Source organism: Podarcis raffonei, chromosome 10 (assembly GCF_027172205.1).
Source record: "Podarcis raffonei isolate rPodRaf1 chromosome 10, rPodRaf1.pri, whole genome shotgun sequence".
Classification (NCBI taxonomy): Eukaryota; Metazoa; Chordata; class Lepidosauria; order Squamata; family Lacertidae; genus Podarcis; species Podarcis raffonei.
The window spans coordinates 32,854,592-32,870,844 of record NC_070611.1 but is presented as its reverse complement, the minus strand read 5'-3'; the positions used below and the strand labels follow the sequence as shown (position 1 = coordinate 32,870,844).

General features: G+C 42.8%; 1 protein-coding gene across 3 annotated transcripts in view; it reads left to right on the top strand.

Moving 5' to 3' along the window:
- PTPRR (protein tyrosine phosphatase receptor type R) overlaps window positions 1–16,253 on the top strand; it is a 103,572-nt gene that overhangs the window by 80,842 nt on the left and 6,477 nt on the right. For all 3 annotated transcript variants that reach the window (XM_053407110.1, XM_053407107.1, XM_053407109.1), the window contains 4 exons: window positions 9,243–9,429; window positions 10,352–10,436; window positions 11,381–11,460; window positions 12,129–12,266. In XM_053407110.1, the coding sequence (XP_053263085.1) occupies window positions 9,243–9,429; window positions 10,352–10,436; window positions 11,381–11,460; window positions 12,129–12,266 (490 nt within the window). The remainder of the gene's footprint in view (window positions 1–9,242; window positions 9,430–10,351; window positions 10,437–11,380; window positions 11,461–12,128; window positions 12,267–16,253) is intronic.

The window sequence follows — 16,253 nt, the reverse complement described above, 5'->3', positions numbered from 1 at the left end:
CAGGCCTTTGGCCAAGGCACAGCCTGACCCCCTCCTTTGGTAATTCTTCACAGAACTCTAGCCCAATGGTTACTATTAATTTGATTTGAACTGGTTTTATAATGAATTGGTTTTAGAATGCTGTAGACACAAACGTACAATAAGCAGAAAGGAGAACCAAGGAAGACAGAAGTTGTGTCAGAAAACTTGGGGACAACAGACACACAGCTTGTTTAGATGCTATCCTGATTCCGTGGCTTGCTACCAGGAAGCAGGGTCCATGGAGATGTGCCACTGTTAGCTGTTTGTATGAAGGATTGTCCCCTGGCATAGGCTAACAGGGACACATACCTTGAATAATATCCTGTCCCCCTGCTCACACATTTAACTAACTGGTCAACAAAGCCTCATAAAGAGTGGTTTATTTAATTTTAGAATAGCCCTATAAATGTCGATTTTCACACAGTCTTTTGCCCATAAATGCAACAAGTAGCTTAAGCAGTCAGCACTAAATCCTGCGTCCTGTCCCAATTAACACTCGGTTTCAAGATAAATTTTTAAGTACAAGCAAGGCCATCCATTCATCCATTTCCCACCTTTCTTCCATCATGGAACCCAAAGTGGTTCTCAAATGGTCTCCCTTCCAGGTGGATTCACATATGCATGTATATCACTGAATTTATCGCAGTTGTCCTACACATGTCAGGGGTGTTTAAAGATGCCTGTATGATGTCCTAAATGTGTTCGGCTGTCTTCCAAGATAGAGCTGTTGGTCTGAAAAAAGTGCAGTGGTTGTGAATAGTGTATGCATGGACATTGCTAGGGTTAAGCCAGTTGGCATTTTAGTGTATTCATGCCATCTGAATTAATGGGGTGGTTAATTAAAAACAACCACCTGGCCTATCTCAGCAGCAGCTGGCACATGCCACCCTAGGCACACAAGTGCTTGCACAGTGTGCTTTTCACGTTCTGCTCTCTGTGATCGCTGTTCATAGACTGGCTACCCAGTTTTAAAGCATGTTCACGCCACACTCTGTACATGATGCTCTGTGTGCTTTCTTCTATACAAACGTCACACACAAAGAAGACCTATGGAGCTATTCCTATCAAACTAAAGCTCAGCATGCATGCTTTTTCTGTTTGTCCCCACCCCACCCAAATGGGATAATTTGCCTGATCTCTTGCTCTCCCACCAACCCCTTTGCGGTGTTAATTCCAATGTGTTGTTCTTGGGTTTTTTAACAAATTTTTAGTTGAAAGCAAAGGACCAAACATCTAAGTACTATTTTACTTTGCTTCGTTGAATGATGTTGATATTAGAAAACAGGCTCTCTAAAAGTCTGTTCAGAAAGAGAGAACCAGAGAGCCCTAAAGCCAACAGTAGGGTTGCAAACCCCACAGCGCAGTGTACTACACTTGTACTGAAAGAACAAGAACAATTTAGCACCTTTCCGCTGATGAGCATGGAAGTGGCTATAGCATATTGCAGGGATCCTGGGGACACTGGGGAAAAACCTATCCTCCTTCGGGATTCATCCCCAAATATACAGAAGGCAGAATAGGCAGGATATGCACACACCTACAGGGTCCACATCCAGGCAGCTTGATTCATTGTTGAGGATCTTGTGGTGCTTTTTACTCTGACATGCACCTGGAACTTGTTTGCACAAGCAGCATTTATTAATAATGAAAATAGTATTTTGATTATTACATTTCTACCCCGCTTTTCCTCAAAAGAACTCAAGGTAGCATACATAAATTATCTCCCTCACAGTGTTCTACCTTCACAATGTGCTTCATAGCCAAGTGGAGATTTGAACCCTGGCCTCCCAGGTCCTAGTCCAACTTTCTTTCTTTCTTTCTTTCTTTCTTTCTTTCTTTCTTTCTTTCTTTCTTTCTTTTTTTGAAAATTTATTAATTTGGTTTTTCAAATTAAAAATTTACAGAGATATATCAAACATAAATCATAAAAACAAGATTCCAAGGACTTCCATCCTCCCCTTTGTGGGTCCTATCATTAACCCTTTCTTCCCACATCTTTTATGGTAATCCAAGTCCTTTACCTCTTCCATTATGTCCAGAATTCAGCCTTAAACCACAAGTGATATTCCAATCCTACTAATGATTTTAACTGTTTACAATGGTCTTTCAGATAAGTTATAAATTTTCCCCATTCCTTATTAAAATTTTGGTCTTCCTGATTTCTGACTCTTCCAGTCATTTTCACCATTTCAGCATAGTCCATTAACTTCATCTGCCATTCTTCTCTGGTAGGAACTTTATCTTCTTTCCATCTCTGGGCCAGTAACATCCGTGAAGCTGTGCTCACGTACATAATAGTCTTTTCTGCTTCTTTGGGATTTCAGCACCTAGAATTCCTAAAAGGAAGGCTTCAGGCTTTTCAACAAAGGTTATTTTAAACATTTTTTCAACTCATTATATATCATTTCCCAAGGTCCTTTTACTACCTTACAATTCCACCACATATGATAAAAGGTGCCTTCTTTTTCCTTGCATTTCCAGCATACATTTGAGCATGTTTTATACACTTTTGCTAATTTACTAGGAGTTAAATACTATCGGCACATCATTTTCATATAATTTTCTTTCAACATGCCATGAACTTTAAATCCCAAACTTTAAAACTCTAGTTACAGGTAGATAGCCATGTTGGTCTCCTGTAGTCAAAACAAAAGAAAAAAAATCCTTCCAGTAGCACCTTAGAGACCAACTAAGTTTGTTATTGGTATGAGCTTTCATGTGCATGCACACTTCTTCAGATATTGGTATGTGAAGAAGTGTGCATGCACACGAAAGCTCATACCAATAACAAACTTAGTTTTTCCCAAGCTGTAAGCTATATATTATTCCCAAAGTCTCTCGCCCAGGTCCTAGTCCAACATTCTAACCATTACACCACACTTGCCTCTTCGGCAATCCTTTCTCTTTGCCTGTCAGTGCAATCTCCAGATCAGGATGTGCATAGTTGTGATGCAGTCTTAACATGCAAAGCCAAGCACCTTTCCTCTGTAATCGGTCCTCCTGCCAGCTAATGAATGGCTTCCTTCCACCTGCCCTGTTGACACTGTCTAACAAACAGCCCCCAGCAGCAACGGGGAATCTCGGCAAATGTCCTGAAGGTCTGGGAGGGCAGAAGGAAGCGGCTCCTCCCTTTGTCTGGAATACCAAAGTGAGAAGGCAGAGACTTTTAGACATCGGTCAGCCTTGTTTAATTCCTTGAACAGATTGGAAGAAAGGAAAATTTGCATGGCAGTCCAGTTTGCATTGGAAGAAAGCAGTGAATTTAAACTACATTGAGAGAGCAGGGTGCCAAAGGAAATAGCCACGTATGACGAGAGAAGTGATTTAAATGTAAAGTCCGGAAAAAAGACAGTATAAACAGTACAATGAGAATGATTGGAGGACTCGTTTTGTCAGAAGTCTTTTTTATTTAAGTGTTTAATTAAGTATTAATTAGGAAGATTAAGTGTTTTTTATGTACGTAAATTTGCTTTTTCTTCTTTCTTTTTTCTGTATTTTCTTTTCTTTTTTCTTAATTGTTTTTTCTTTAATTTACTTTTTGTAGTATGAGATTGTAAATTCTTTGTATAAGTGTGTAATTTAAATTAATAAAAAAGGAAGAAAGGAAAATTTGCATGGCAGTCCAATTTGCATTGAGAGAGTAAATTTAAACTACAGTGTAAATTTAAACTACATTGAGAGAGCAGGGTGCCAAATGAAATAGCCACGTATGACGAGAGAAGCGATTTAAATGTAAAGTACAGACAGGAAATAACCCCTTTAAAGGCTTGGTGGCTTTCACCAGCTTGGATGGCCCCGAGAAGGAGAAGAGGAGTTTCTCGTAGACTATTTCCCAGTTAAATGTCTCTTCCATTCACCCTTGCCTCACTCGCTCAAAACTGCTGTGTGAATCAGTTGGGGAGGATGTGAAATATTCTGAAATTGGGCTAAGGAGGATTTGTGAGTTTCTACAGAAAAGCCTTCCTAAGAAGAACTGCCTCATAATCTTCTTACATTTATATCTCATCCTGTAACCCAAGACAGCATGCATGATGTACTCAGGTGGTCATTCATTCAGGAACTGTCCAGTCTTAGACCTGCTTAGCTTTAGCAAGGAGGTGCTAAAGGCCTTGATACATTTCTTATCACTGACATTAGGTAAAAGTAAAGGCGTGACTAAACTGCTACTGGCACTTGGAGGACCATAATGAGTGCCAGAGCGCACAGAAACGCCGTTTACCTTCCCACTGCAGCAGTGCCTATTTACCTACTTGCCCTGGTATGCTTTCAAAGTGCTAGGTTGGCAGAAGCTGGGACAGAGCAATAGGAGCTCACCCCATTGCGCAGATTCGAACTGCTGACCTTCCGATCAACAAGCCCAAGAAGCTCAGTGGTTTAGACCACAGTGCTACCTGCATCCCTATCACTGACGTTAAATACCATTTGGAACAATTTTTTGTTATTCCCTAACCATTTGAATAGCAAATTTATATGTATAATTCTTGTGTTTCTTTCCATACATCTCCTTGCCTTCTTTACATCTGTCCGGCAGGGCTGTTGCACAGTTTTCTTGATCAATCTCTTGAACTAGAAAAAGCTATAAATTCAAAGTTATAATTAGATCTGGCCACATTTCTTTTTTTGTTGTTAAAAAGGAAGTAGCCCTTTTGCCACGACTGACAGATATAACAATGTAAAAGCCAAAGAAAATATTAACATTTCAATTGTGCTTTGTTACAAAACAAAACAAATGGGTTTTCTCTGCTTGCTGGGGAAAAGAAAACGCAGACCCTTTTAGAAAGTTAAAATTGCACACTATGTGAGGGGGCAGTTGATCTAGTTGCCTGGGCACCTTCTTCCCCCTGATATTTGCCCCCTTGTGAACAGTTTCACACTCATTTGCAAAGTGTTCTGGGAGAGTGGAGTATTGAAATGGGGACCCTTTTCTATGTAAAATAGCAGGAGCTGTATTCCACTAGATGGCAAGGATTACAACTGCTGGTAGTGAAACAGCAGAGATCATTCAGTGTGTAACCTAAAGGGTTAATTCTGCTCTCAGTAAGTCAGCTAACCAAAAGCCGGTGTTGGAGGAGATGTTGCTTACCAATCAGGCAGAGTGGCATGATTCCTACTGAGGAGGAATTTAATTTGACTGGCTTTGTAGTTCTGAGGGAGCTTTTCCTCTGTACCTGTGGCTGAATGTCTCCCTGCTATGTCCAAGGCCTGAAGTAAGAAAGATATAACCTATTTGTCTCTTTCTCCTTATATACTGTTTTTGTTCAGTTTCCCCAGCTTTAAAAACCATGAAATTTTTAAAATCAGAAATTAGCTGACTATTGTAAGAATAGCTATAACCCTGACAGACTAGGAAGGCTTTCAGGAGTCACTTAAAAGTTGAAACATAAGGCGTCTGCTGAATCTCTATTGGCAGAGTGTTCCATGTGATTAGCATCAGTGGGTGGGTTTCCCTTAGAAAGGCAAGTAATAGCTCAGCTGTTAGAACATGAGACTCTAATAATAATAATAATAATAATAATAATAATAATAATAATTTATTTGTACCCCGCCCATCTAGCTGGGTTTCCCCAGCCACTCTGGGCAGCTTCCATAGAAACCAAAAATACACTAAAATATGACAGATTAAAAACTTCCCTGAACAGGGCTGCCTTAAGATGTCTTCTGAATCTCAGGTAGTTATTTATCACTTTGACATCTGATGGGAGGGCGTTCCACAGGGCGGGCGCCACTACCGAGAAGGCCCTCTGCCTGGTTCCCTGTAGCTTTGCTTCTCGCAATGAGGGAACCGCCAGAAGGCCCTCGGTGCTGGACCTCAGCGTCCGGGCAGAATGATGGGGGTGGAGACGCTCCTTCAGGTATACTGGGCCGAGGCCGTTTAGGGCTTTAAAGGTCAACACCAGCACTTTGAATTGTGCTCGGAAACATACTGGGAGCCAATGTAGGTCTTTCAAGACCGGTGTTATGTGGTCTTGGTGGCCACCCCCAGTCACCAGTCTAGCTGCCGCATTCTGGATTAGTTGTAGTTTCCGAGTCACCTTCAAAGGTAGCCCCACGTAGAGCGCATTGCAGTAGTCCAAGCGGGAGATAACTAGAGCATGCACCACTCTGGCGAGACAATCCGCAGGCAAGTAGGGTCTCAGCCTGTGTACCAGGTGGAGTTGGTAGACAGCTGCCCTGGATACAGAATTGACCTGAGCCTCCATGGACAGCTGTGAGTCCAAAATGACTCCCAGGCTGTGCACCTGGTCCTTCAGGGGCACAGTTACCCTATTCAGGACCAGGGAGTCCTCCACACCAGCCCGCCCCCTGTCCCCCAAAAACAGTACTTTTGTCTTGTCAGGATTCAACTTCATCCATTAGCCGCCATCCATCCTCCAACCGCCTCCAGGCACTCACACAGGACCTTCACCGCCTTCACTGGTTCTGATTTGAAAGAGAGGTAGAGCTGGGTATCATCTGCATATTGATGGACACCCAGTCCAAACCCCCTGATGATCTCTCCCAGCGGCTTCATATAGATGTTAAAAAGCATGGGGGAGAGGACGGAACCCTGAGGCAACCCACAAGTGAGGGCCCAGGGGTCTGAACACTCATCCCCCACCACCACTTTCTGAACATGGCCCAGGAGGAAGGAGCGAAACCACTGTATGACAGTGCCCCCAGCTCCCAGCCCCTCAAGACGGTCCAGAAGGATGTTATGGTCGATTGTATCAAACGCCGCTGAGAGATTCAGGAGAACTAGGAAACAACTCTCACCTTTGTCCCTAGCTCACCGGAGATCATCAACCAGCAAGACCAAGGCAACTCAAGGTTGTGGGTTTGAGTCCCACGTGGGGCAAAAGATTCCTGCATTGCAGGAGGTTTGACTGGACGATCCTTCTGGTCCCTTCCAACTCTACAACTCTATGATTCTTCGAGGGAAAGTGCCAGAATGAGGCAGGCGGCTCTTTATTAAACTGCCGTGTGTGGAGGCTATGAGAGGAAGGCAAACATCTGTCAGCAACTTTGAACTCTCTTTCTTGGTGGATACATTAATAATTCCAAAGCTCTTATTTAAAACAGGTATAAGCCTGCAAGCAATAGTGTTTTAGTTGGCCTCATTGATTTTTAGCAAGTGTTCTTTGATAAATTATTCTCAAGCAACATCCAAATAATTAAAGTCATTTTCACTCTTGCAAAATGGCAGGAGCGTGCTGATTCAATCAAACAAACCTGAGTATATTGGAAGGATCCTTTGGCAGCAAATAAGAGAGAATGAAGGATTGTGTTTCCAGAATATAAAGAAGGGGAAATGGTTCTTTTCTAAGTTAGTTTTGCAATGCAGGAAGCTGCTAATTAGCTGAAAAAGCAGGGCAACACTGGCAGCAACAGAATATTTTTCAAGGGGACAAGTCCATAAAATGAGAATTACCAGACCTAACAGTGACAGAATTGTATATTACATGGAGTGAACCTGCAGTGGGGCCATGATTCACCTATTGAAGTTATTTATTTATTTCTTCCATTTATATTATATCATTGTTCCCAAGGTGGTTAACATGTGGTTCTCTAGAACTCTTTCAGCTGGGTTGGACAGTCCTAGATCTGCTTAGCTTCAGAAAGGTTCTTCAGAAAGGTGATGGCCCACACCATACTCTAATTGCAGTTTAGGTCTCATCCAGAAGATTACATATACAGTCGTATTGTGGATTCTGAATGCCTTGCGAGTCGAACGTTTTGGCTCCCAAATGCTGCAAACCTGGAAGTGAGTGTTCTGGTTTGCGAACATTCTTTGGAACCCGGACGTCCAACGTGGCTTCCGTGCAGAGCTTCCTGCAGCCAATTGGAAGCCGTGCCTTGGTTTCTGAACGTTTTGGAAGTCGAATGGACTTCCGGAACAGATTCCATTCGACTTCTGAGGTACCACTGTGTTAGTAAAAATAACAGACAGAAATGCATTGTATTTGGGGGAATTGCTTAGAAATATGTGCATATTGGTCAAAACTTCATAGAAATATTAGGAGAAATTCACACTAAATTGTGGACTTTTTTACCCCCCCAAAAATGTGCAAATTTCTTTGGAAAAGCAGAGAACTGAATTTAAGAATTGGGGGGGGGGGATAAGATTGAGAGAAACAAAAATTGACAGATTTGTCCATCCCCAATTCCAACAATATGTTCATATGATTTTAACTGATGTGACAAAAATGCCTCCGGGTAATTTTTACTTGAAACTGCGTCTTCCTACCTCTGCCTCTGCACATGCACATGCACATGCACAAACCTGACCCAGAAGATCATAGAATCATAGAGTTGGAAGGGGCCCAAGGGTCATCTAGTCCAACCCCCTGCAATGCAGGAATCTCAGCTAAAGCATCCATGACAGAGGGACACCCAACCTCTGCTTAAAAACCTCCAAGGAAGAAGAGTTCACAACCTCCTGAGATCAGAGAACTGTCCAGAGCCAAAGTCCATTAGGTGCAAGGAGCAATGTGCTCTAATGTGAATTAGGTTTCAATCTGCCTGACACATAGCAGAGAAAAGCAAGCAAATGAATAGTGTGAAATAATAAGAATACAGTGGTACCTCGGGTTAACAACTTAATTTGTTCTGGAGGTCCGTTCTTAACCTGAAACTGTTATTAACCTGAAACACCACTTTAGCTAATGGGGCCTCCCGCCACTGCTGCACAATTTCTGTTCTCATCCTGAAGCAAAGTTCTTAACCCGAGGTACTATTTCTGGGTTAGTGGAGTCTGTAACCTGAAGTGTCTGTAACCTGAAGTGTCTGTAACCTGAAGCATCTGTAACCTGAAGCGTCTGTAACCTGAAGCGTCTGTAACCTGAAGCATCTGTAACCCAAGGTACCACTGTAGATGATGACTCCCAGCTGTGATATCTGAGAGCAGAACCATGCCAGTTTGTTTGCCTGCAATTCCAATGACATAGGGCAACAGCAGCACCTAATAGGTCCTGGGCTGATGGACAGTCTTCTGACGTTCTTAGGAAGCTTTTAGGGAGGAGCTTACAGAGTGGCAGAGATCAGAAGAACACACATGGAACTGAGAAAGTGCTGTGCAATCCCATGCATGTTTACTCCAGTGGGACCTACTGCCCAGGAAGTATGTTTGGGATTGCAGCCCAAACTCCACATGCAAACACTCAACCTAGATCAAGTTTTAAAATAGCAGGTAAGGTCCTCATGAGATAAAGAGCTGATTGCACGTCACTTGTTTTGTAATGCAGGCGAGGATCCAATGTATCGCTCACCTTGGATATGAGCAGCTTGGGCAGCATTGAACCTTTCGTAGCCGTGCCGACGCCAAGAGAAAAGGTTGCCATGGAGTACCTGCAGTCAGCCAGCCGGATTCTGACAAGACAGCAGTTGCAAGACACAGTGACAAGTTCTCATTTGCTCCAGACCGAATTTATGGTAAGTCTGTTGGCCTGTCATCACAACTAGCTCAAATCTGTGACCCTACTCTACGACTTAGCTTATTTTTATGTATTTATTTTAGAGAGTTTCTATGCTGCTTTTGCTTTCTGTTATGAATTACCAAAGTGGTTTACATATTAGATATAATGCAAGACCATATACTCAGAGGTACCCAGCTGTTAAAACCAAAAATCCAAACAACCAATATCGGAACAGCAAAAAAAGCGGTGAGGACAAGAAGTACATTTCCCTCCTCTGTTCTGGTTGACACCATCCAGCATCAGTGCCCACTGCTTGCTAACTGCCAGAGGAACTCTATTCTGTACAATGACCAGGTGGACACCTGTGAAGGCAGTACAGCCAGCAGAGCCTCTCGCAGCGTGATGCAACTGGTCCTGATGAGCTAAGTCATCCCAAGGGAAATTGAATGCAGTAACATTTCCACACCTGCTGCCCAGTAGTGGGCAGCGCACTGGGGCTGTGCTGTTTACCTGATCTCCTTCTGGCCAAATTGCTGCCTACTGGGAGGAAGATGGGAAGAAGTAAGGTGGCAACAAGGTCGGTGCGGTGCAAATGCACCAGCAGGAACACCAGATTAGCTCTGCCAGCATGTTTGCACCGTGCCAACCTCCCCAGCAACTTTCCATCCCCTTCTGCAGCAACTACTTAGCCAGAGGGAGGACAAGTATGTGGCACAGCTCCACTGTAAACATCCATCACCCTTGGAGAGGCCATTTTGAGCCGGAGATATGGCCAGCGGGGAAAAGACTAAGCACCCTGCCTCCCTCCCATTGCTGCTGTACTCAAAATTATAGTCTTTTAAGGCTGCTTTGTGGTTCCTTTCATGCAAGTGGTAAGTGGCACTTTATAAAAGCTAATGTGACTTGATTATGGGTGTATGTGTTTCCTTCCTCTCTAGGAAATCCCCATGAATTTTGTGGATCCTAAAGAAATTGACATCCCTAGTCACGGAACTAAAAACCGCTATAAGACCATTCTTCCGAGTAAGTCCGTTTAAACTGGTATTTTTATCCGTCTGCTATTTAATCCAGTGGTGCAGTCCTCCCTTTTCCTATTGTCAGTCCATTGCTGATGTCAGCCTTTCCATTCCCAACACTGGGTGTGCCTTTTGAACTAGGGCACCTGACAAGGGATGTGTGAAATGATGGCTTTTCTTTGAAAAGGGCTGTAGGCTGACAACCCCACCCTGTGCATTGCTGTGAAGTTCGCCAGTGACTTGTGTTAAAAGTTTTCCGTACTTCTGAATTATGATCTTTCTTTCCTGGGCTGGTCAGTTACCTAACCGTAATGTGGCATGGTTCTTAATTTTACAATGACAGAATTTTCTCTCCCCCACACACACCTTTTTTCGGGGGGAAGTACCATGTGTTCTTTTGGGTTGTGGACCCTTCCTTTCCCCCCCTGGTATTTATAGCTTATTGCAACATTATTTTCTTCAAAATTCATTGAGGTTTCTTCTTCTTCTTCATTAAATTTCTATACCACCCTTCAACCAAGGGTCACAATATAAAAACACAAAAATGCATACCATAGTAACAAGTGAAAACAATAATCCCTCCACACACAGGTTATTATTATTATTTACTCAATCAATTTAGCACTATTTCTTTTGAATGTCTGGCTTCAATTGTATTGAAATTGATGCTGTAGATTTTCAGCCCACTCTAGAAAGCAGCCAAACTCAAATTCATTGATCAGGGGTGGCAAACCTGTGGTCTTCCAGGGGTTGATGGACATGGTAGCCAGAAGCCATGATGCTTATGTTCTACCTCCACTGCATGCTGGGAATCACAAGAGGGGAGACTGCTATTCCCATCATTCTTGACCATTGGCCACCTCACCACCTATTCCTTTTCGTATGCTTCTGTAGCTCTTAAAGGTAAATAGATTTTCATTTTGATTTCCAAGTTTGTTTTTCCCCTCCCAGATCCTGTAAGCAGAGTCTGTTTGAAACCAAAGAACCCAAGCGATGCTTTGAGCACCTACATAAATGCTAACTACATTCGGGTAAGTAAATCGATGTGAACTGTGTGAGAATTTACTTTCTTAAAGTTCATTTTCGTGCCTTCAGTTTAGGAGTACTTGATTCTGGTTTACCTAGGAGACTATCCAACATTAGTTCCCTAGCTTTGCTGAATTAAAGGCCGCCATGTTTCTCTTTACTTCTGCTCTGTGTCTACCCCAGGAACACATGGGTTGCATTCAATGCTAGTCCTGCTCTAAGTAGACCCATTGAAATGAACAGGCATGACTGACTTAGGCCCATTTATTTCAATGGGTCTACTCTGAGTAGGACCTGATTGGACGGGGAAATGCAGTAAAAAAAAAAAGATGGGATAAATGACTGATTAATCAGCAAGCATATAACCAAATGAGGATAAAATCAGGAAGAATGCTCATTGTCAGATAGCCTCCCCACAAACAAATCAGAGCAAATGCCCAGGAAAGAGAAGATAGCACCTAACCTTTGTGTGAGTTTTATGCAAGAAAATCACAATGAAAGCACAATAGCAGATTGTCTGGAGGCACATTTAGATTATTGGTGCTTTAAGCTAAAGGACTGTACAAGCTTTCAGTGTTGGCTCTCTCCTTTTTTAGGTGTCTGATTCTTTTATACAAATGAAGATCTTTAACTGTTAATCGTTCAAATGTAAGGTATCTTGTTTCTCAACCAGGGTTATGGAGGCCAGGAGAAGGCTTTCATCGCAACCCAGGGCCCAATGATTAATACAGTGAATGATTTCTGGCTGATGGTGTGGCAAGAGGACAGTCCTGTCATTGTTATGATCACAAAGCTGAAGGAGAAAAATGAGGTACGATTTCTCAGATGAGCCACTTGTGAAAACAACCCCTGCGAATGTGGAAACCAGCCAGTGCTGGGATCAAATGATCAAGACCCAAACGTCATCATGATGAATGCTATATACAACCAGAACCCATTGCCATGCAGGACATATTTGGGAGAAGGAAAAGCTAAGGCGTAAACCCTACACAAATCTAGAGTGGAGGCCCTAAGATGGTTGGATGGTGTCTTGTATGCCTCCTTCTGGCAACTCCTGCAGCCAAGCTGGTGCCAAATGTATTGCTCTGCTTTCCTTTGGACCACATCAGCAAGGCCAAGAGGGGTTGGGGGTTTTTTGTCATCTGGGCAGTCCAGGACCTCCATACACACTGCTCATTCTCCATACCTTGTGTCTGGACTTCTGCCTTCAAGTCCTACTTTGACAGCATAGTTGTATTGAAGCATGCAGGGTGGGTGGAGTGGTACTGTGATCAGGAAGAGAGTCTATGTCAGGGTTTCCCAAACTTGTGTCTCCAGCTGTTTTTGGACTACAACTCCCATCATCCCTGACTACTGGTCCTGCTAGCTAGGTATGGTGGTATTTGTAGTCCAAAAACAGCAGGAGACCCAAGTTTGGGAAACCCTGGTCTAGGCAATTGATTGAGGACCTATCTATTTAATTATTACCCTATCCAAAATATACTTACATGACATCTAAATGATGGTATTCTAAGGGCACGTGAGAGATTAAACAGATGGTATTCTAAGGGCACGTGAATTAAACAGATCCTTGTCTGACCTGATCAGAATGCTTATAGAAACCTGTGGTGGCCAACTTGGATGGATTTTAAAAAGGAGTGGACAGATTAATGGAGGATAAGGCTATCAAAGGATACTAGCTATGGTGGCTCTGTTCTGCCTAATGTTTCTAGATACCAGGTGCTGGAAGCCACAGGAGAGCAGAGCACTCTTGTGCTGGGTACTGTTTGTGGGTTTCCTACAGCATCTGGTTGGCCACTGTGAGAACAGGATTCTGATCCAGCTGGCTCTTCTTATGTTCTTAAATCTATAATATGACCTAAAGTAGAAATATTTTCCCAAAGGAAATGCCAATTTTTTGAACACTTACATCTAACACTGCTTGAAAAGAATGACTTGAAAGGAACACCCAATGGTTTCCAACATATCAGGAAGCCCTGTGTTTACCTGAATTGCCTAGGCTCCTTACAATATTGTTTATCTACATTGTCATGGACTGACAGTGGCAATTTCCTCCTAATAAAAGAAGGGGAGACGTCTTAAGTAGTTCCCAGGCTATATGGAGAAAGTCTGTGTTTACATGAGCTTCGGACATTCCGCTGAGAAACCCTGGCAAGAGTATTAAGGACTGTTGCGATGGTAGATGAATGATTCTGTCACCTTATTTGCTACTGGAAGCACAGAGGTTTGGGCACACGGTTGTTTTGCTATCTAAATGTCTGTCAAATATTCAGAGAACAGGGGAAGAAAGGATGGAGCAGCTGGAAAAGGACTGATGAATAAAAAAGAGAAGAGACAAAGCATCGAAAGGGTGCTGAGCTATGTAAAAGCTTTAATAAGAAATATATAATGCCTAAAGTGTTTCAGCTGACCCTTCCTTGAGGGTATCAGGCCTCCCTGAAATACTCTAGCAAGTCATGAGGATTCATATCTTTGTTTGCTCATCAACTTTCAAAGAAGAGCGGGGAGTTGTTTTTATTTGGAAAGTACTGGCATGGATGAAAATGTGCAAACCCCAACACTCTCCACAAGAAAACCAAAACCCAAGCATTTTGACTGGCTTACTGCTAAATCCATATTCGTCAGAGGAGAGAGTGCAGGCACCCCACCCGCATCTCTAGTTGCTTTCAGTGAGACTTTACGGCAGCTGATTGGAGCATTCTTTATTAATTCAGACCATTAATAGTCTGCCTCTCATTCAAAGAACTCAGGGCAGGCAACACAACAGAATCAAAAAGCATACAATATCTATATGAAAGAGAATAGAAACATTGGGGGAGACAAAAGGGCAGCAACATTATGTTGTTATCAGTAGCAGTTTTTACATAAGAGCCGTAACGGCAATGGACCCCCAAACAGGCCTAAGAGCATCACCATCAGTGTGAGGTGCTCCTGTTCAAGTTGGCAGCCACTCCATTTCACACCCAGCCCCCCCCCCATTTTCAATCTCCCTTTGTCCATTAGTCAGCATTCCATGCCTATTGAGCATGCTCATTCCTCGTTGTGTTGTTTTGTGGAGGTTTTCTCCTCCTTGGGTGGCTTCCCTGAATGTTTCCCAGTGCTTCTTCAAATCTTGGAGTTCCAGAACCTTACGGGTTACATTTGTTACTGTGGACTGAAGATAAGACTCCTCCCTTAGCCTTTTGTTTCTAGTCCGGTCTCAGGTTTTTTCCAAGCCAGTTTTGATCTAATGCATTTGGCTGCTTTCTATGTATTTCTTGAACTTGTAAATCACTCCATTGTCCTTTATGGGGAGAAATGCTGATCCTATCACTGAGACAATTTCCTCAGTATATATATTCAGTTTCACTCTTACCTTTCACTAATGAACTCAGGCCTGCTTTTCACTGGTGATTAATCTATTCACTAGCAGGTGCTCCAGTATTGCTGTAATAATAATAATAATAATAATCCTTAAACACTAGGTAGAAAGGGAAACAAGTGGATAAACCAATAAAAAGGACCAGCCTTGGTTTTCAATAGCAAGCCAATTATTACATAGGGATGTACAGATATCTGTGGTTTTCATTTCCCCGAAGGGGGTGAAATGCATGTTTGCAGTTACAGATAAGTGCCATGAATAAAGTACCTGGGTTATGAGAAATTTATCATGGTGCTGTTGTGTGGGGGACAAGGGAAAGGGCAGCAGTGAAATGTTCAACAATTTAACCATTTTTACTGCAGTTGTACAACAATGCAGACGCATTGCCATGAAATGAAACTAGCCCAGAGTCTAGTTCTCAAACCCTGCAGGTTTCATGGAAAAATGATCTGCAATTACAGTCCAAAATAACTTGCAAAATGAATCCACAAGAGGAATGTTGCAAATTTTCCCCTCTCTGGTGTGGCTTTTACACCTTCAACAGCTGTATGAGGGCTTCCTAGCTCAAAGACATAGGGGCAAGAAAAGTTTCACCTGTTGTTTTGGTCTGTTGGTTGGCTTTGTTGTTGTTGTTTTTCCTTGTTGTTAAGCTCTTCCAGAAATAGAAAAATGGTAACTGATAACTGGGGTTCCCTAGGACAATCTTTTCAGGGGACACTCAGGAGGCACAGAATGAGCGAGAAGTTTCTCAGCTTTTCCAAAAACTTAAGTGTGTGTTTGCTTTAAAAAAGAGGTGCATACAGCAACTGTGGGTAAAAAGTCTTTTCATGCACATAAGAATACAAAATAAAAAAATTCCTTCCAGTAGTACCTTAGAGACCAACTGAGTTTGTTATTGGTATGAGCTTTTGTGTGCATGCACACTTCTTCAGATATGAAAGCTCATACTAATAACAAACTCAGTTGGTCTCTAAGGTGCTACTGGAAGGAATTTTTAAATTTTGTTTTGACTATGGCAGAATTGCACTGTAAAGGTAAAGGGACCCCTGACCATTAGGGTCCAGTCGTGGCCAATTCTGGGGTTGCAGCACTCATCTCACTTTATTGGCCGAGGGAGCCGGCGTACAGCTTTTCCAGGTCATGTGGCCAGCATGAATAAGCCGCTTCTGGCGAACCAGAGCAGCACACGGAAACGCCCTTTACCTTCCTGCCGGAGCGGTGCCTATTTATCTACTTGCACTTTGATGTGCTTTCGAACTGCTAGGTTGGCAGGAGCAGGGACCGAGCAACAGGAGCTCACCCCATTGCGGGAATTCGAACCGCCAACCTTCTGATCGGCAAGTCCTAGGCTCTGTGGTTTAACCCAGAGCACCACCCACCACATAATTTATTTTTTTAGAAGGAGTCATGCTTAGTCTCTTTTTTATAATAGGACTT